Source organism: Puma concolor, chromosome E1 (assembly GCF_028749965.1).
Source record: "Puma concolor isolate L17-30 chromosome E1, mPumCon1.1.hap2, whole genome shotgun sequence".
Classification (NCBI taxonomy): domain Eukaryota; kingdom Metazoa; phylum Chordata; class Mammalia; order Carnivora; family Felidae; genus Puma; species Puma concolor.
In genome coordinates this window covers 878556-898592 of record NC_141680.1, presented here as the reverse complement: position 1 = coordinate 898592, position 20037 = coordinate 878556, and the positions used below count along the sequence as shown (strand labels likewise).

The window sequence follows — 20037 nt, the reverse complement described above, 5'->3', positions numbered from 1 at the left end:
CTGACTGGAAGCCCTATGCCCTGAACAAACTCTAACACATCCTTCAAAGCCCCGCTCAAATGTCCCCTCCTCAGGGGAGTCTGATCCACCTGCCACCAGGCAGAGCTAGGTGTGCCCTCGCTGCTGTCCCCCCAGGCTCCCACGCACCCTGCTCCCCCCCTGCCCCCATCATGCCTAGGTGGTGACTAGATAGGTTTTCTGTCCCCAGTGATGGGGGGAATCTACTGGAATGCAGGGACAGAGGCTATGGCAGAGCCCAGCAGGAGCTGCCCCTCTGGGTGTAGGCTGTGGAGACCCGGGGCCCCGAGACACCGGGACCAGGGCTGGAGCTCTTCTGCAGGCTTTCCCAGAAGCTTCTGCAGGGGCTCGGAGCCCCGAAGACAGGCTCTTCCCAAGCCAGGGCTCACGGTCTGGTCCCAAGGGGAAACAGCAGAGGCAGGCCCAGGCCTGACTCTCAGCCGCACCCCCTGCCCTGTCTCCGGGCCCAGCAGCCCCTGGTGCCCACGAACGAGCAGACAGCCCGGCTCTCAGCCCTGGCCCTTTGATCTGGGCAAACACCAGCACCTGGCTGGCGCCCTCCGCCTGGCTCCGACCTTATCAGGGGCTTGGGGAAGAGACAGGTGCCTGGGGCCCAGGCCAATTAGGTGATTTTCCTGGTCGCCCACTGAGTCACATCCTGGTCTAGCTGGCCTGGCTCCTTGGCTCAGGTGGCCGAGGGGTGAGGACACTCAGGGAGCCAGCCCGGCAACGCCAGGGGCAGGTGGTAGGGTGGAGGCCACGGGGTAAGGGTCCCTGAGAGACCACGGCCCAGGGGCGCCCACGCTGAGAGCACAGAGACGCCAGATGCTGAGACACGCGGCCAGGCCTCCCCTCCCCAGGTGGAGACGGCGGCACGCGTGGAGCCCCAATCCTGGGCCCGCCGGCCTCCCCGCACGCGACCCCCTGTGAGTCACCAGCAGAGCTGACCTCTGTCCCTTCATCTGGGAAGTGCAGCTGCCCAGGGAGGTTGTGGGGGCAGAACCGACCATGCTGGTGGGGGGGGGGGGGGAGGGGTGGTGTCCACCTCCAGCCAGGTTGCCAGGGGTCAGTAGGGGCCACCATGACTTCTCTGTCCACTAGGAAGGCGGCCAGGGACACCTTGCAATAGGGACAGCACTGCTTGGGGTGGTTGGAGGCTGGGGCGGACCCTGAACACCCCATCAGTCAGCAAGGCTGAGGCCCAGAGGGGACGGGACCAGGGGCCACAGAGGGAGGGGGCTGGAGAGCTGGGCTGTCTCCTGCCCTGTCCCCACTCCCCACATCTGGCTGAAACTCTCTTCCAGGCTGTGAGTGGCGGTCACTGTGGGCTCAGAGCCCAGGAGGCTGGGGGGGGGGGTGTGTGGGGGAGGGCCAGAGGACAGGTTTGGGCTCCTGTGCTGGGTGAGGGATGTGGGCAGAGGCAGGGGCCGGCCCCCCTCAGGGTTCTGGGTCACACAGCCTTGCCCCTGTCCCAGCTTTCTCAGCTGTCTGTTGGGGCTGCGCCCTGCAGCGATCACCTCGTCTGTCTGAGCCCCAAAACCACCCTGGGAAAGGATCACAGGCCGCAGGGCCTGGCTGAGTGGCTCATGGAGGCTGGCACAGCACATTCTGGAATGCCACCTAGGCAGGTCAGGCAGGTTCCGGGACATAGCCAGCTCGCTCCACTCCTCCCTCCCAGGAGAGCCCAGGCAGGGGAAGGGGTTCACAGGCTGGAATGCAGACCACGGACTTCCTCCCACACATCTGACCGGGCCTCACAACCACACACCCTCCAGGGCCAGAAGGAATCAGAGCCAAGGAACCGGGCCCTCGGCCACACAGCAAGCATGGGGCCAGGTAGTGGGTTGGCAGGGACAATGGAGACACAGGCCCCCCTGCCCCAGCCCAGGGGGCTCTGGCCCTGCCCCTCCCCACCCCCGCCAGGGAGAAAGCTTCAGGCCCAGGACTAGCCCAGGACCCAGGCACTCAGGCGCTTTCCCTGAGTTTGGAAATGGTTCCCGGACTGGCCGTGGGGATTTCCTGCTTTGACATCTCAGAGACTGTTCCCAGGCTGATGGCGACGGAGGAAATGGGGGCGCATGCCATGGAAACAGGGTCACCAAAGGCTCTGCCGCTGTCCTGCCTGGAACCTAAGGAACTCCCTTCATCAGCCTCAGGGCAGACCCTGGGCCCCTGGGTCCTGATGAGGCCCCAGGACCAAAAGAAGCGTCCCCTCTAAGGACTCGGGCCTGTGGCCTCCCAGGGCGCCGCTGGTCTGTTTGCAGGGAGAGCAGCAGAGGCTGGGGAAGCTGGTCTTCTTGAGTGAGGTCAAGAGTGAGGTCTGGACACAAAGCACACGTCCCTTCCGGGGAGTCAGGACCAGGGAGGAGACCCCGCAGGGAGACCCAGCAGGTGTGGCGGGGGCCTGGCAGGGGAGTGGGCCTCACCTGACTGCAGCAAGCCGGCGCCTCGGTCCTTGACCCCAAACTGCTGCTGGATGTCCAGAAGGACGCCTGGGAGGGAAGACAGAGGGTGCTTATGTCTGATGCCCGGGGCCCATGTCCCCCACCCCACCTAGGAGACCCGCCCAACCCAGCCCAGCCCGCCCAACCCAGCCCCTTCCACAGAAGGCCACCTCGCCCAGTCTGGCCAGGCCACTGGGGAATCTGCAGGCCAGGCTATGCTCACCCTGGGGGCATGGGATCCCACCCCCCACTCAGGGACCACTCAGGGCCACTGCAGGGACCTGAGGACAGACGGGCGGGACTCGGGCAAACGCATGCTCGCGCTCACTCAGCTGTCCTCGGGGTTGTAACCAGGACCCCGCTTTTCCGATGCCAGAGCTGAGACACAGAGGGAAGCGGGTAGGGCTTCTTGGGGGGAAGGGGATCCCTGGAGGTCATGCCTGTCCTCCTCCTGAGTCCCCACCACCTCTGCTCTCCCGTTAGGACTTTGCATGTTAAGAGGACTATAACCAGAGGCCACCAACAACCACGGACAGACAGAGCCACGGCTGCGTGGGGGCCGGCAACCTCCTGGAGCCTCCTCACCTCTCAGGGCGCCCAGCCTCCCACCCCGCAGGCCCTGGGGGCCCCCACCTCTGCTTATCTCCAAGGACAGCAGGGGGCTGGGCCACAGGCAGGAACCACCCCCCCCCACCCCCCCACCCCCCCGGCCATGACACATCTGCACCGAGAAGGGCTAGGGAGCCAGGAGGAGGAGACAGGGCAGGTTGCCCCGACAGCCCCCCACACAGGGCACGGAAGAAGGGACCTGCCCTCGGGGGTCTCCCAGAGCTCATCAGGATATGGTGATGGCGCACATCACTGAGCAGGAACTGGGCAGACAAGGGAGCTGAGCACGAGAGGTTGAGCCTGCGCCCCAGGTCGTACAGTGGCAAGGTGGCCAAAGTGGCCCCCGGGGCCCCGGAGGAGGGTCCCGCCTGGAGACTGCCCCCCGAACCCCAGGGCCGGGATGCTGAGCCCTCTTCCGGGATGCAGCCTGACACCGAGAGACACTGGCCTCCTCCTCGTGAGTGCTGAGTGGATTCACCCTAATTACCCATAATGAAGAGGCTGTGCGAGGCCCAGTTAATGACTTAATAACTAAGGCGGGCTGTGGTCGTGCCCCAAACGCGGAAGCCAGGGGCCTGTCCCTGTGGACGGAGGGGCCACCAAGTGGGGCCTCCGCGGGTGGCACAGTTGGGCCCAACCTTAGGGCACCACTTACACTCACCTCCCAGCCCCGCAGCCCATTCGCCCCACTTCTGAGCCAGGGCCGCCCTGCCCCTCTCTCTCCCCCATAGTCAGCACCTCCCGTGGCTCCCCAGTGCCTCAGACGCACACTGGCCTCCACCAGGCCACAGGGCTGCAGGCTCAGCCCCTCCAACCCCGCCTCTGGCCTCCCTTCTCAGAACACCCCCGCCCCATGCTCTGGACCCCGACTGCCCACAGGTCCTCTACCCTGATTCCTGCCACTCCTTCAACACTAGTTCAGGTGCCTCTTCTTCTGGGAAGTCTTCCTTGGCTTCTCCCCCTCCTGTCACCCTCAATAAGGCAGGTGCCCCCACATTCCCTGGGCACACTAGGATCAGTGACTTCTGAAGACACGTAGGGACGTGGGTAGGAGCTCGCTGGGCCCACGGTGGCTAAGAGCCACGAATTACTGCTCCCTGCTAAGTTCTAGGTACCTAGTGAGGCTCTGCAGATGCGATTTCTACCCCTGCTGCTTCGTCGCATTTTTCACCCCATTTTACATATGAGAAAACGGAGGCCCTGAGAAGTGAAGTAACTTGTCCTATGGCAGGCAAGGGCCCCAGTGAGATTTGAAACAGGCTCTGTTGTCAAAAACCAAAAATGTTTTCTTCTGCCATGCCGCCTCTGCACGCACTTGGCTCTTGCGGGCCCCCAGCCCAGGCCCCGCCACGCAGCCAGCCCCCAGTGGCTGTTTGTGAACAGAGACGCCCCATCCCCACTGCAGTGAGAGCCCCCTCAGGGCAGGGTCGTGGCGGGGCATCTCCGGAACCCAGAACAGACGCCATCACATGTTAGGTGATGGACAGGTGCAGGTGGGAGGTGGCAGGAGGGCGAGACGCCCCTGAGTCACTACGCAGCGGGTGCCTGTCCACAGCCAAGAGGAGGGCACGTCCGGGGAGGAAGGCCGTATCAGCGTGGTCCTCATGAGGCCAGCAGGGGTCCGCAGCGCGGAGAAAACGCCCTTGCGTCCCCTGCCCCGCCCCAGGCATCTCCTAGCCTCCAGACTGGACATGCTCCACCCCCTCCAGCACTTCAAGCCCCAGTGTTTGCCTCTGCCTCCAGGAAGCCCCCCTGACCTCCTCCGATACACAGAGCTCCTGGTAAGAGGGAAGAACATTTTTGCACATCCAGATGGATGTCCTGGGAACTCCTGGGCAGGCCAGACCCCAAGGGCCTTAGGGGCCCTCACCCCAGCACCCTGGAGCCAGGCCTTGGGTCCACCGCCTGAGCTCCAGGCAGAACCTTCCCGGGGCCTGGGGGCAGGGCCTCACTGCAGCCTGGTAGGGACTGTGGCCACAGGCGGGTGAGAGCCGCTGGCCGCTGGCTCGGGAAGCATGTGTCACAGCAGCTCGCCAGCCGCCTGGATGTTCCTCTAGGCTCCCGCCTGGCCTGGGCCCACGAGCCCCTCCCTTCTTCCCACCACGACCTTATTTTTAGCCTCTTTCCTGGAGGCTGAGGTTTGGTGGGTCACAGGACGGGCCTCCTGCCCGGGAGCAGCCTCCCACAGCTGAGGCCAGGCCCCTCCACCAGCCCCGGGCACGCAAGGTGGGGCTCCACACGCAGCCCCCAGCCGCCCACGGCCACAGCTGAGTCGAGCCTCTCCGGACCCACAGCCAGGACCACCCTCTGCCCACGGGGGTCCCCCTCCCTGGAGCAGCCCGAACATTCTGTCCCACCAACCCCCAGTTACACCTCTCTCTCTAACTCAAGCCCCCAGGGTCTCGCCTCTTGTCCTAGGCCAGCTGTCCCTCCTGCTGCCCTGGGAGCCGGCCCTGGGGCACGTCGGCTTGGGCCTCACTTCTGTCCCCTGTGCGTCAGCTCACAGACACGCGCCCCTCTCCGGCCCCTCTGCCAGCCCCTCAGATTCTCTCCCCACTCAGGCTTCCAGCCACCCAGACTCCCATCCATGGCTCTGCTGCGTCCTCCCTGGTCCCCAAGCCACAGCATGGCACTCCCCAGGGCAGACGGCCCTTGCCTTCCTCGGCCCCCAAGTGGGGGCCTCCAGAGAGTCTCCTTCACCCCCCGGCCCCCTCCTGGCGCCCCAGCACCCCTCCTGCAGCCTGCCTCATGGGCACTTAGCCATCTTCTCCTAAGTCCTGGGCAGCAGCTCCAGAGAGCACAGCCCGTCTCTGGACTCAAGGAACAGGTGCCGCGGCCCAGAGGCTGTCAACTCTGGCTGGAACTCAGAGCCAGCCAGGCCCCTGGGTCAGTAACACCCCCGACGACGACAATGTGGGGACGGACATGCGTTCAGGGCTTACCGCTTGCCCGACATGGTTCGCACGGTGCTACCTGGATTAGTTCACCGAGTAGGGCTGCAGTCGTGCTTTGTGGATCCCCGCTGCCGGCCAAATGGAGCCCAGACTTCTGGCACCGGAGGCCTCCGTGACCCAGGTCTGCACAACCACCTGGCCTCAAGGTGAGGCCCAAGAGTCACTGACACGCTGCCTGGGTGACCTGAACCACCGGCCTGGCCAGTCCTAGGCCCCTGTGGTGTGTACATCACAGCCTACAGGCCTCGGAGCCTTGACTCCAGCCAGGCCCTCTTCCCAGGGAGTCTGTCTACACCGTCGAGGTCTACCGCGTCCAGGGGTCAGACCCAAGGGTGTCTACGAGGGTGTCCCCCTAACTCTCTCTCTGCAGCTCTTGTTGAAGAGGTGCCCGTAACCCCGAGAGCTGGCTGATCATGGATACTCACGGTGCCACCCCCCGCCCCCCCATCGTGGCTGGTCCGTTGGTAGATCCCAGAGAAGCCAGGTCCAGATCCTAACCTGCTGGGGTCACGCAGGCCTCACAAAGGCCACGACAGAAGAAGAAACTCACACTGACCTCGGGAGCCCCCAGCCCAGCCTCAGATGCACGGCGGAGATGACAAGACCCTGCGGTCTCTTCCTGCCCTTGTCAGCCAGGCCAGGGCACCAGGTCTCAAGTTCACGCCCTCAAACACAGGCATCATCACCCCACATTCACCCTGCCTTTTTCGGAGCAGACGACCTAGCTGAATCCCCAAGAGCGTGGCCTCCAATACCAAACCATCTGGGTTCGACTGCACTTACCCTGCTGTGTGACCTCAGGCAAGTTACTTAATCTCTCTGTATCTCTGTCTTCCTCTGCAATGTACCTTAATTTTAAGATCTGCTTCATATGGTTGTTGTGAGGTTTAGATGGGTTAATCGATGTAAAGTGCTTCGGATGTTGTCTGGCACAGAGTAGGTAGTCCATAAACGTTAAAAACGTGACCACAGATCACTAAGCCGCGGGGTAGGAGCCCCAGCCATGACCAGAGGGCAATGGGAACTCCCACCTCAGTGTTCTTTTCTCTAAAATGGGGCAGATGCCTGCAAGGACAGGGCCTAGGGATCTGAACGGATGGGCCACGGGTCCCAGGGAGGCCTCAGAGCTGGCTCACTCTGGGGAAGGATCACCCTTCTCCGACACTCAGCCGCAGCTCCCGCCCCGGTAATTACAGGAGCCTGAGGGCCTGGCTCTGCTGACCTGGCCCTGCGGGCACCCCCACCCTGCCCCCAGCCGAAGGGGACCAGCCAGGGCCATCCCTGAGCCAGGACCGGCTCTCAAGCACACTCACCTCTACCTGCCCCCTCCCCCAGGAACAAGCAGAGTGACCTCTGGGAGCATCTGGGTCTGCTCTGAGCCCCGGGCTGCCCGTTTGACAGCCACAGGGTCCCCATACGCCCCACACCCACCCCGAATCCCAATCACGTTTGTTGAACCTACACCGACCCTCCCACCGCGACGCCACCCGACAAACCTGGGTCATTAATGTCAGAGGGGCTTCGCGCTCACCTCCACAGGGATCCCGTGAGGCCCCCAGCGCCGGACCCCAGCCCCTCAGGGAGACCCCACTCCTTTTCTAGAGGGCCCGGATTCCAAGCCTGTGCCCCTAAAGAACATTGCAGCTGGGCCTGAAACACCCGTCCCTCTCCCAGGTCCTAGAGAGGAGCCCCCCACCCCCACCCGGGGCTCAGAGCCCTCCCTCCTCCCACCAAGTCTCCGTGCCCAGAGTGGGCGGGGACAGGCAGCCTGGCCTGTGTCCTGTGGTTCTAGTCTATCATTTGGGGCCAGTTTTCCTGGAACCAGACTCGGCCTTAGTAATTTGGGGGCTCTGCACAGCCGCTCCTTCCCTGGAGCAGCCCCCGCCCCACCCCTGTCCCCGGCTGTGCCCTGGCTCAGGGCCTCCCAAGACCACCAGGGCTACCCTTATCATGGTCCGCAGACCCAGGATGAGGCCGGGGCGTGGGGGAGAGAAGCCCACAGACGCTCAGCTGTCCCCCTGCAAGGCCTCATGGCCAAGGCCTTGCTCCTGACCCTCAGATGGCAGACTGAGAGTCAGAGGGTGCCACTGGATAGAGGCCCCAGAGCCAGGCAGGACCTGGCCTCCAAGCCCCCAGACTGGCTCGTGTTCCCCCTTCGCCCACCAAACCACAGGAAACAGGCTGTAACCAGCCTCCTCTCAACGTCCACACCAACTGCCCTGGCGTGGATTTGAACCCTGCAACCTAGGAACAGTGAGCGACCCAGTAACACCACCCCCGGGGCACCACACTTCACAGTCTACGAAGCTGAATCGTCCTCCTTGCTTCCCGGACCGTGTCTGGCAAATCCACGCTCGCCGGTGAAGGGACCAGAAGGCCTCACGGAGGTGCCCGTCTGCAGGGCGCAGACCCACAGGGAAGCCCCCCCCCCCCCCCGCCTCCACGCTCCGGCCGGCGCGTCACCCCTACTCACGTCTTGCTCTAACGTCCGTGCTTCTGCCCTTCACCCGCCGCCCCCAGGCCAGCGGGACAGAGCCAGGCCCAGAGCAGGCCAGCATCCGCAGGACACTGCTGTCCAGTGTGACCCGGGCCCCACCCAGCGCTCCAAGTGCCCTCTGCCCTCACAGCAGACCCGGCAAAGTCACCTCAGAGCCCTCCTGAATGTGCGGAAGCCGTTCTGCCCGGCGTGGGGGCGAGGAGACCCCTCCATCGGGGCTGAGGGCTGGGCACGCAGGGCCCATCCTAACCACTTTCCCAAGTCCCTCCCGGGGATGCGAGGCCCACGGCTCCCTGTGCGCCGTGGTCAGGACTCAGGCCCCCGCCTCAGCATCGGGGCCTGGTCCTTCTCAGGGTCGTCTGAGCCTACCAGTGCCTCTTCCGCCCGGGAGGATGGACTGGGGTCAGGCAGGCCAGGGTCAACCCAACCCGGCCACCCAGTCGCTCCACAAGGCCAAGCCCGGGCCAGCCCCACGTGCATGCTGAGGCGCCAGTGGCCAGCGGGAAACAGCCCTGGGGAAGGCGGGTGCAGGCAGAGCTGGGGAGGTGACAGCAGACAAGAGTTCCCGGGACCAAGTGCCCCACACTAGCCTTGGGAGCAACATCCTGACCACAAAATCACCTGTTGTGTGTCCAGGGCTCAGAGAGGGCCAGGATCTGCCTTAGGTGACAGAGCAAGTCTGGCACAGCCAGGAACAGGAAACTCAGCCTCGCTCAGGGCCCAGTAGGGAGCTGGGCCCCGGGAGCCTGAGGATCAAGCCAGGGTTCTCTGTCTCCCTGGGTCCCATCCCCCTTCTGACCTCAGGACTTCAGCACCCCCCCCCCCCCCACACACACACACACACGCACACACCCAGGCGGAAACAAAAGCCACTTCCTGTCTGGGGAAGCGATGGGACACCTCTCTGAGCAGCTCAGGCCAGGCTGTAACGTGCAGCCCTCCTGCCCCTCACAAAACGGGAAACTAAGGCACGAGCTGGCCGGTCACGCCCTTGGTCCCAGACCAAAGCACTTCCTCTGACGGGTCAACAGCACGCCAGACAAGGTACCTGCAGAGACGGGCAGCCGGTGGTTTGTCATTAGGGCGCTGGCTCTCCAGGCCGGTCGGGCCTCTCACCTGGGCGCTGACCTGCCAGACAGCCACCTTGGAAGGCGGCCCTGGACGCCCCGCCCACCCGGCAGGACCGAAGTGGTGCTGACACTGCAGTGGCCAGGGCAGGGCCACCCAAGGGGACAAGGCCACTGGAGGGGGCGGGGCAGGGCTGCTGTTGGCCATCCGCATCCACCAAGGTAGCCACAGAGCTGGGAGCTTGACGTGGCCTCCACCCACCCAGGTGACCCTGTGACAGGCCCTGGGCGGACAGACTCAACCAGGCGGACACCAGAAGAGCCAAGAGCCCCAGGCAGGCAGCCCCCTCCTGCAGCCAGCTCAGGTATGCGGGGAACCCCCAGGCCTGCCGGGCCTGTGTTCCCACCCGGTCCCTGTGCTCTGCTCTCCCCGGCTTTGTGTTAGTGAGCAGTTGCCATGGATACTGGTCTCAGCTTCTTTGGCAGAAAAGGGCTCCCCCAGGGCAGGGCTCTGCCTCTCCTCACCGGGCTCTGCCCCGCCCAGTGCCACCAGCTGGATCAAAGGGAAAGAGCTCAGGAAGGCACAGGTGCCCCAGAGAAGCTGGGGAGGGGTCTCAGCTCCCAACAGCCATTCTCCATTCTCTTCCTGCTGGGCCTGGCTCCAGCCTCCGTCCTGCTCCCATTTCACAGATGGAAGAGTGGGGGCCCGGGGGCCGATGCAGCTCCGGCACCAGGAAGCAGATCGGAGGAGACAGTGCCCGAGCCCTCACCTTTCCCCTGAGCTGGCAGCCGTGACTGGGCTCCAGCCATGGGAGCGGGGGAAGCTGTAGCAGCCTCTGCTCAGAGGCCCCGTGCCCTGGCCAGCAACAGGGCCAGGCACCCCTGCCTGCACGGAGACAGCAGTGTCCTGGGGGGTCCTGGTCCCGCTCCTCTCGGCTGCGGGAGCTTGGGTGAGCACCTGTGCTCTCTGGCCTCCAGCATCCCCAGCCACACGAGGAGATGTGTGCAGGGGTAGCCCTGGGCTCCTTCCCTTCCACTCCCTGATAAGCGCCAGAGCTGGGCCTGGCCCTCCTCACCTGCTGCCTGTGCCCTCAGGGGGTTCTCAAGGGGAGGAGGGGAGGCCGTAATTGGCTGGGAATGTTACTTGTTCCCAGGATGGAGACCCGGCCTGGTGGAGGAGGGAGGGGTCCTCAAAGGGGCCTGAAAGGGACTGACCGAAACAAAGAGACGCGGGAAGGACAAGGTGGCCGGGGGCACAGCTTGCACAGAGGCGAGAAAAGGAAAGAGGCTGGCATCTGTGCGGCTCTCCTAAGGGTGCGTGAAAACACTCATTCACTCCGGCAACCTGGGAGGCACCCAGGAGGTGGTGATAACCCAGAAGGCTCAGGTGACACCCCCCAGGTCACCTAGCTGGGGGGGGGGGGGGGCGAAGAGCCTGAACCCAGGTCTGCACTGGCCACTGCAGCGGGACCCCAGCCACCGTGGCTGTGGCTGCCTGAGCCGTGGCCAGTCCCGACTGACCCGTGCTGTAAACGGAGAACACACACCAGGCTGCAAAAGTTAGTATGAAAAAAAAAAAAAAGAGCAAAATATCCCATTAATAGCTTTTATGTTGATTACACGTGCAAATACATTAGAAATGTGAGGTTGAATAAAATATATGAATCGGTTTCACTTATTTCTTTTTACTTTTTCAACGTGGCTCCTAGCAGTATTTAACTTATATATGCGGCATCATATTCCTCTTGGACAGAGCTAGTTGATCTATACCATAAAGATAGAAACACACAGCACAGATTTCGAGAAAGAGAGTGGGAAATCCACTGCTGAGGGTCTCAGGAGTCAGGTGGGTCGAACATCAAAGGTGAGCCGTAGAATGTCTGCCCCCTCACCCCCCCCCCCCCCAGCCAGCAGCAGGTGGACTCTGGCCTGGGATGCCCATTCCTCTGCCCTCCCCCTCCAAACACATCAGGCCATAGCAGTTGTCATAGAGACAGTAAATCTCCCTAAAAACTGGACCTGGGGCAGGGGCGTGGGGAAGCCTGCCATGACGAGAGGGAGAGGGAGCCAGGCTTATCCGGAGAGGAAATCTGTGTACGTTGTGTGTTGGGGGTGGGGCGGTGCCGGGACAGGGAGGGATGCATAGCCCAGGCGGGTGTTTGCACAGGGCTTTCCGGACCTTCCTCCCGACGGCCCCACACCCCTCTGAGCCACCGCTCCCCATCCCCCCTTACAAATTCCCTCGAATTTCCTATCCTGTTCTCCCATTCTGACTCTGGGACCCAAGTAGGATGGGAGGCAGATAAGTTCCAGACCTCCCTGATCCCACCCTCTCCCCTCAGTCCCTGGCAGGGTCAGTCTCCCTGAGGATACCAGGGAGGGGTGGGTCTGGGGCCGGGAGAAAACAAGTTGTGCAGTGTCACAATGCCAGAGACAGCACCAATCACCGTCCAGTAGAGATGTGGGAGCCCTCCCAGGCCAAGGCTTGCTGGTAGACCTACCACCTGCCTTCTCGGCACTTCCCAGGCCGTCCTGGACAAGGGGTGCCCAGGGGCCTTGGTCTCCTCCTGTGCACAGAGTCCATTTTGCACCGACCACAGATCCCCGTGCTCGCTGACCTCCCCCCACTTTATGGTGGCACCGAAGCTCCCAGGTCCCAGACAGCACAGCGTGGGGGGCCGGTGCAGCCCGGTGTTCCTGCGTCTTCCTGTTCCCCAGACCACAGTAAGAGCCTCCTGTGGATGGCCCAAGTCACAAATGGGCGCTACTGGTTCCCACTGCCGCACCCCCCCCTTTGCCGCCCCCGCAGCAGAAGGAATAGTGAGCCAAGGGCTTTTGAAAGTGGGAGAGGGGGAGGGGGAACCCATCAGAGTTCCTTCCTTCTACTTGACACAAAACCCTATTCGGCAGAGGAAGACTGAGGCCAGCAGGAGAGAAAGGGACCCAGGTGACACACGGTGGACAGTAGGGCCCACCTCTCTCCATGGCCCCACAAAGTTCTCTTTAGAGTCTGTCCAAAATTCCTCCCGCCACCTTCCCTCCCTCTCTCTCTCTCTGTCTCTCTGTCTCTTCAGTTGTTCCAGATTTTACTGAGCTGTGGCTAGGCAGGTTCTGGGCCAGCGTGCCATGTAGACAGCCACTGCTCTCCTCCTGCAGGGAGCCCCCCGTACCAGCCTGCCCACAGAGCTTTCATTTCAAGGTTACCCCGTTCTCACCTACAGGCAGCTCAGTCCACGGAAGGCCCTACTCACAGACCCCCCCCCCCCGGGGAACTGGGGGAGGGGGGGTGAGCAGCCGGAATCCAGTCCATCCCCCAGGGGCCCAGAGATTATCCACCGCACAAACGGGAAACAGACTTAAACACGAGCTGGGACTGACCCAAGGTCACACACCAAGCAAGTAAGGGGCAAATCTGGGACTAGAACCTGGCTGTTCCACAGACCCCCACCCCGTCCCCAAGGCTGGTTCCCAGAGACGCTCGCACGGGATGAGGCAGCCCCCTCTGCAGCCCCGGTGGCCTGCGCTCTACCCCAGGCCCCCAGCGCCACAGAGCTGGGGGAGGCGGCTTCAGGCCTCCAGCCAGGGCCAGCTGCAAACCGCATCTCGGGTCCCCAGGCGCCGCGGACCCGCCCCGCCCCTCCCTCCGCTCCCCGCAGCCCCGAGCCTTTGTCAGCCACGCGCTCACACACGGATCCGCGCCGCCCGCGCGCACACACCCGGGCTCCCCTGGCGCACACCCGCAAGGGGCGCGCGCGCTCGCCGCCCGCACGCAGGGGAGTGGAGGCGCCGGAGGAAGGAAGGAACTGACCCGCTACGGCCCGACAGACGGCCTGGGCTGGGGGAAGGGGAAGCTGGGGCCGGGGCGGGAGGGGGCGCGGAGGCGAGGACGCGGAGAGACGCGGAGGAGACTCTCGGAGAAGAGGACAACGGATGGGACGTCAGGGCTGGCGAGGACGCGCGGGCTGCTCCGCGGCTGGGGACCCCTCCAACCCCTGGCCCGGCGGGGCGGGGGCGGGGGCGGGGGGCAGGTCCCCGATTGGACCCGTGATTCACGGGCCGTCACTTGCCCAGCGTGCCTGAGCGGAGGGCCCTTAGACACCCCGCTTAAGGCTTGAATACAGGGGCCCTGAGACCAAAGGCTCCCCGGGGAACCTCCAGGCCGGGGGGGGGGGGGGGGGGTTGGGGGGTGGGGGCTCCTGGCTCTCGGGCTGGGTGGGGCGCTCGCTCACCTGCTACGGTGTACCTGTCCAGGTAGTTGAGCACGTTGCCCAAGCTGAGGATGGCGGCAGCGGCCCCCCGTCCGCGGCCCAAGCTGGCCGGCTTGGGCTGCTGAGCTCCGGGGCCCTTGGCAGCGGCCGCGCAGCCGGGGGTGCCGGGGGTGCCGGGGGGTCCGGACGGCGCCCGCCTCACGCTGCCCGACAGCGTCTGCACCTCGTCGTCCGCGGCCGCGGCTCCCGCGGCGCCCACTCCCCGCGCCCCGCAGCAGCCGCCGCCTCCAGCCCCTCGCTGCGCCCCCCGGCGCCGGCGCCGCCGCTCCGCGTCCGCCTCCTCCTCCTCCGCGCCGCCCGCCGCCGCCGAGGCGCACTCCAGGCACATCATGCCGGCCGGGGCCGGGACCGGGGCGGCGGGGGGCGCGGGGGGCGCGGGGCCCAGCCCGGGCCCACTCAGAGCGTGTGCGCGCCGCGGAGCCGCCGCTGCACCATCGCGGCCGGGCCCGTCGGCTCCTGCGCTCCGGCCCGCGTTCCGCGCTGCGCCGCCGCCGCCGCGGCTCTGACAGCTGCGCCCCGGTCCCGCCCACCCGGCGGCGGCCAATCGGCGCGCGGCTCGGCCGTGGCCCCGCCCCGCACGTGCTGCCCGGGGCGGCCGACGGGGGCGCAGTGGGCCGCGCGGGGGCGGGGGCGGGGGCCCGGGGCGCTCGGCGTCCCGGAGACTGGGCCCGGCCCGCGGCTGCTCACCGCCCGGATTTAATCAGTCCGGGGAGAGCGCGGAGTGTGACCGGCGGGGGCTTGGCGCGGACCCCCGGCCTCGGCCAGGCGCACAGGGCTGTGTGGCCCACCTCCGCAGGGAAACCCAGATCCAGCCCCTGACGGCTCCCGGCCCCTGTGCCTGTGCGCGCGCCGAGACCCTACCCTCGCCTCCGCAGAGAGGCGGCCCCTGGCGGGGGAGCCGGGCTCCTGTGGGGCCCACCAGACGCAGGGCATGCCTAAGGGGCCTCCCCAAGCATCAGACTGCCAGCTGCGCCCTAGGGAGGGGGCGAAGCCCAGGATGGAAGACGGGAGGCTGGGTCGTGTGTGGCACAACCCTGGGCAGACCCCTAACTCTCTCTAGGTCCCAGTGTCTCTCCCGGGGCGGGGGTAGATCGGAGGACAGAATTCAGCCCGGAAGTCTATGAGCGGTCACTACCACCCTACCTGGGGAAGGGCGAGTCCTGTCTCCGATGGATATGGCAGGGTCGAGTACCTTCTGTGTTCGCGGCCACAGTCACTGCCCTCGCCCATCTCAGAGGTGCCGTGGTTCCGTGCCCCAGCCCCAAACCTACCCTATTCATCTGTCTGAGGCTTTGAGTGTAACTCAAATCCTATAGAAAGTGCTGGGGACCGAATGTTAGCACTGGACATAGCCTGGGAAACCAGAATTACCCCCATGTTGCACAGACAGGGCCCAGAAAAGACCTCACCGTGGACCTGCAGATTTGGTGCTGACCCAGGGCTCTGATACCGGTCCCCGGGGGTTGGGAGCTCAGTTCCCCCAAGTGCAAGGGCAAGTGCATCCCATGAAAGCGTCTGGCTACCGTGAGTCACGGCATAGCCAACGGGTGATGCCGCACGAGGCACCCCCTCCCTGCTGAGAGCAGAGTTAATCCCCAAGCTGGTGTTTCTTGGCGCCTTCAAGGTGTGTTTTAAATTCTGCAAGGTGACTAAAAATATGCTTCAGTGTGTTGGGTATGGATGACTGTCACGGGAGGGCCAGGAAACAGACTCCATTCTCAAAGTTCCTTGCTGCCTCTTTCCAGCTTCAAGCCGGATAAGGAAAGTTCTGCTGGCTGTCCTGGTGCTTAACAGGCCAGCACAGACCCAGGAGCTCCATGGGGTTGGGGCCGGGCCCTGGCAATGCCCCTCGCCACTATGGGGTGGTGCCAGCTAGGGGACAGTGCCCAGCGGTGGTTCTGTGTCCGGCTGTGAAGGAGACACAACCACAGCTCAGAGCCCCACCCCAAGGTCCCCTTCCTACTCAACAAAATTCCTCCTCCTTTCGGCCATAGCCCTGTCCAGGGAGAGTTTTAGCTCCTGACCAGAAAGGGGGGCACTCCCTTTGCAGCCCCCACTAGCCTAGAGCAGGGGAAGATGTCAGAGTTTGGAGACTTTTGGGGGGGGGGCCTCTGAGCAGCTATTCGTACAGTGTGGGTTTTTCTGGGATGTTAACTCAAAGCCACTCTCTAGAGCAAGTCTCTGGGTAGCTATGGGGCACCGAGGGCAGGGCGACAGGAAGGACTATAGCGCTTTCTGGCTGTGTAGCCCTGGCAAGTCACAGTGGTGCCGAGACCCTCTGGCAGGACCACGAGACCGTCGGCCACAAGACTCACAGCGCCCTTATCTCCATCCCGCCAATGAAGAAACCGAGGCTCGGAAGAGAAGTAATGTGCTCAAGGTCGCACACCTGGTGGACACTGGGCCTTGCACTGAAGCCAGGTGCACCTGCCTCTGACGCAGCGTGCCCTCTGCTGCCCCACAGTGCTGCTCTTGGTTCCTCCAGGACTCGGTTCCTCGGCAGCACGTGGTGCCAGGCCAAACTCCTCCGTTCCTTTGTGAGGCCTAGACCACAAAACAGTGGGCCAGCATCCCCAAGGCAAGTGTATTTGGTTTCCTGACTGAGGGACTGGACTTTTCAGAGCCTTTAACCTCAGAGTGTATGCTGTGGGGCTCCCAGGCAGAGGTAGAGGCTGCGGTGTCCCCGTGTGTACTTGTCAGGTGTCCAGAGCTTTGCAGAGCACCGTCTGAGACACACGGGCTTCCCCAAGGCTGATACCCGGGAGCTCAGCCCCTCTGCCCATCCCCCAGGACTCGGGCCTCAGTTTCTTCCCTTCTAACTGGGCGTACTCACCCTTAGCAGGCTCTCGGCCACCGTCCACATGCCCTCGGCACCGCAATCTCCATCTGTAGATGTGGCCTCATCTGCACGCTCAAGGTCCATATGCACACCCACCCGCCCCGTATATCCTGCAGCTCCTTAAACCCAGCACAGTCAAAACTGAACTCATCGTTCCCTTAAGCCTGCTCCATTCTGATGTCATTTCTCTCTTGGCAAATAGCACCATCGTCCTCACTGTCACTGAGCAGGACAGCGGGGGCCATCTGGGACTCCTTCTTCTCCCTCAACTCCTACATCTAGGGCCTGTCCATTTTCTTTTCTTTAAAACCCACGGACTCAGCTCAAACCTCTCCTGCCTCACCTTTTTAAAACTCACCACACCTGCCCCAACATCCCCCTCCAGGCTTTTCTCCGTATTTCTTGCCGATGACTTTCTAAATCACCCATATGACCCCATCCGTACCTTGCACGTAACCTTTCCATGGCTCCCCACTGCCCACAGGATAAAGATATCTAGGTTCCAAGACCCATCATGACCCTTCATGACCCATGCCAATCTCCAGCCTCAGATCCTACTGCCCGGCTCTCAAAATCCGAGTCCACCACACTGAAAACAGAGCTCCCTGAACTCGTTCAGGGCTATTACACTTCCTGGAGCCTGGAGGGGTGATGGGGATGGGGGGAGCCTATCTATAGTCCCTGCTGTCCCCTCAACGCAATGCTGTTCAGGACCACGGAGAGCGTCACGTGGGAACCCCCCTCCCCCTGCCCCTAGTCCGGCTGTGCCTCGGTGTCTACCCAGCTCACCCTCTCGACTCGCCCTCAGAACCTCCGCACAGACCATGACTTCCTCCAGAAAGCCCTCCTCAACCCACCTGAAAACTGTCATTTCCTCCTCTGGGCTACCTGAGTAGCCTGTGTGTGCCTCCCTCTCACCAAAGCCGTTGTGCTCATGTGTTTGTACATGAGTCCACCCCCCACCCTGCCCCACAACTCACTGTGAGCCTCGGGGGCCCATACCCTGTCTGATTCATCTCCACAGCCCAGTGCAGAGGCGCTCAGAGAATGTTTGTTGATTGAATGAATAAATGACATTTAGCAGGTGCTCAGGAAGTGTGTGTTGATTTGCATCATGTATCTGTTGCTCTGAGTGACTCAGAAACCAGCCGCGTTCCTCTCCTGGCTCCTCTGGAAAAGGCATTTTTCTCCCTGACCGACTCCACCCTCCCTTAGCTTCCATGTCCCATTTGCCTCCACCCTTTGATTACCTTTCCCACAAGTCGGCACCCACCGTTGGGGGAGACGGTGCCCCCTCTCTGCTCCTGCCATTGCCAACAGCGGACTTGTCAGAGCCCCTCCACCCCCCAGCCTGGGCTTGCCTTGCCAGTTTTGCTCAGAATGCTCTGTCCCTGCCTCTCTCTCCTGCTCAGAACAGATGGCTCTGAGTCCCCACTAACACAGAAGTTCCTGTTCTGTCATTTGAACATTTTTAACGCTTTCTAAATTATAGAAGATTCAGTCTCCTTTGATCATGGACTCAGACTATCAGAAACAAAGAATCCCTTGAAGGATACGGCGCCCAGCTTCTTCCCGGTCCTGCCAAGACGCTGATCTGAGAGAGTGCCAGTGGCCCGCCCAAGGGCGTCAGGATGGACGCCATCTTTGTTTGGTTTTCCTTCCATTGCTGTTCAGAGCCCATCCCCCTTCCCAGCAGCACCTGGTTTCCTGCTCTTAATGGAGCTAAAAAGCAAGGAATGACCGTGGGGTCCAACTGGACTCTCTCTCCCGGGGCTTTAAATCTCGAGTAGGGTGGCAAGAAAATCGGGAAAATTGTTTGGCGCTTTGGTGAAGGTCCCCAGTAAGACGGCCCAGGAGCCCTGGCTTCGGAATCTGCAATGTACTCATCAATTCTGTGAGCCCCTGACGCGCTTCCAACAAATCCCTTTCTTGCCTAAGTCACTCAGTTTCTTCTGCACATCACCAGACAACCCTAACCAATATAGTCACACAGGAGGAGCACGTGCGGTCACACAGCTTCCTGTGTGCGGTAAAACCTGGCACCAGTGACCTCTTCCTGCCTGTCTCTAGAGGCCGCATTAAGCCAAAACCCTGACAGTCCTGCTCAGACATGGCGGAAAGACAGACACTTTAGGGCATGAAACGGACAGAACGATGTCTGGTGATGCAGGGGAGCAAGCCAGCGTCGGGGTGATCATCCCAAAGCCCGTGCCCGACCCTCCGGGCCTGAGGTCAGGGTGGAAGAAGAAGCTCACCCCTGCCCACGCTCTCGCGTGCCCCACGCGGACCAGCGCACCTGTGTGCCAGGATCACACCGGGAGCTGGAAGACAGTGGCTTGCTTGCTCGGGGGAGCGGTCGGCAGGCTGAGTGGGCGGCTCGGGCTTGAGGGCCTCATCCTGCTGACCAGAAGCACATCCTCACCCGCATTCCCAACACCGAGACTCTCGGGAGTATCAGGGCCTGGGATTGCTCAGAAATGACCTTTAGGCCAGACAGGTGTGATGGATTGACCTCCCCGGCCCCAGCGGCTGGGCTCTCACGGACCCACACCTGTGACCCCGGGGCAGTGAGGCCTGAGCAGACGCGAGGAGGCCGGTCTCTCACTCCTGGCTCCGGGGCCAGCCCAGGCCCCGCCCTGCCCACCCCCACCCCCCAACCCTTCGGATGATAACACCCTGCAAACTCCGGGCTGGGCATTCTGTCCCGAGTCCTAGCGAGCACCACCCTGCCCAGCCCAGCAACGCAAACACCAGAATGCACTGAGTCAGAAGGAACTACTCTGGATTCAGGGTTCGAGCCCCAGCGCCTCCCGGTCCCCCCAGTTTCTCTGGCCTCCCCCGTTCCCCCAAAGCGTGCGCACACATACACACACACACACACGCACGCGCACGCGCGCCTCCAAGACGTATCAGATACCTTTATCCCCGCTCTCTCCAGGGGAATTCTCCTGCTTTGCCCCTCTGGCCCCTCCCCGCACCTCCGCAGGGTCTCCTGGGGGACTTAACGCTTCCTCTGCCCACAGGTGGCCTCACTCGGCCTGGTGCTTCTCTGTCATGGCTGTGAGGTCCAAGGGCGGGTTTGGAGTCAGAGTCACTGCCCACAATCAAGATGGGCACCAATGATACCAACACCTGTTTCTGGAACTTGCAGGGACGTGGTCTCTGACCTCTGACCTTTCCCCCCAGCCGCTGGACTCTGGGCTGGTGGGGGGGCAGGTGGCTGTTCTGACTCATGGGAAGCCCTTGCCCGTGTTCTGGGAATGGAGCCTCACAGGGGGCCTTCTCAGGGCTGCAGGGAGGAAGGTTCAGACCCGAGAGCAGGGCATCTGTGGGTCCAGACC

General features: G+C 63.2%; 1 protein-coding gene across 6 annotated transcripts in view; it reads right to left on the bottom strand.

Annotated features, from left to right (window-relative positions):
* Positions 1-14323, bottom strand: part of SPNS2 (SPNS lysolipid transporter 2, sphingosine-1-phosphate) — a 28690-nt gene extending 14367 nt beyond the window's left edge. For 2 of the 6 annotated variants that reach the window (XR_015243776.1, XM_086685628.1), the window contains exons 1-3: positions 13819-14316; positions 6014-6160; positions 2445-2510 (exon numbers count right to left, since the gene is read on the bottom strand). Coding sequence is in view for 2 of the 6 variants with exons in the window: in XM_086685628.1 (XP_086541754.1) it covers positions 2445-2510; positions 6014-6160; positions 13819-14188 (583 nt within the window). In the remaining 4 variants the exon portion in view is untranslated. Of the gene's footprint in view, positions 1-2444; positions 2511-6013; positions 6161-13818 lie in introns of all 6 variants that reach the window. The other 4 variants (XR_015243777.1, XR_015243778.1, XM_086685629.1 and 1 more) reach the window with 4 other exon arrangements.
* Between the last annotated feature and the right edge of the window lie 5714 nt (positions 14324-20037).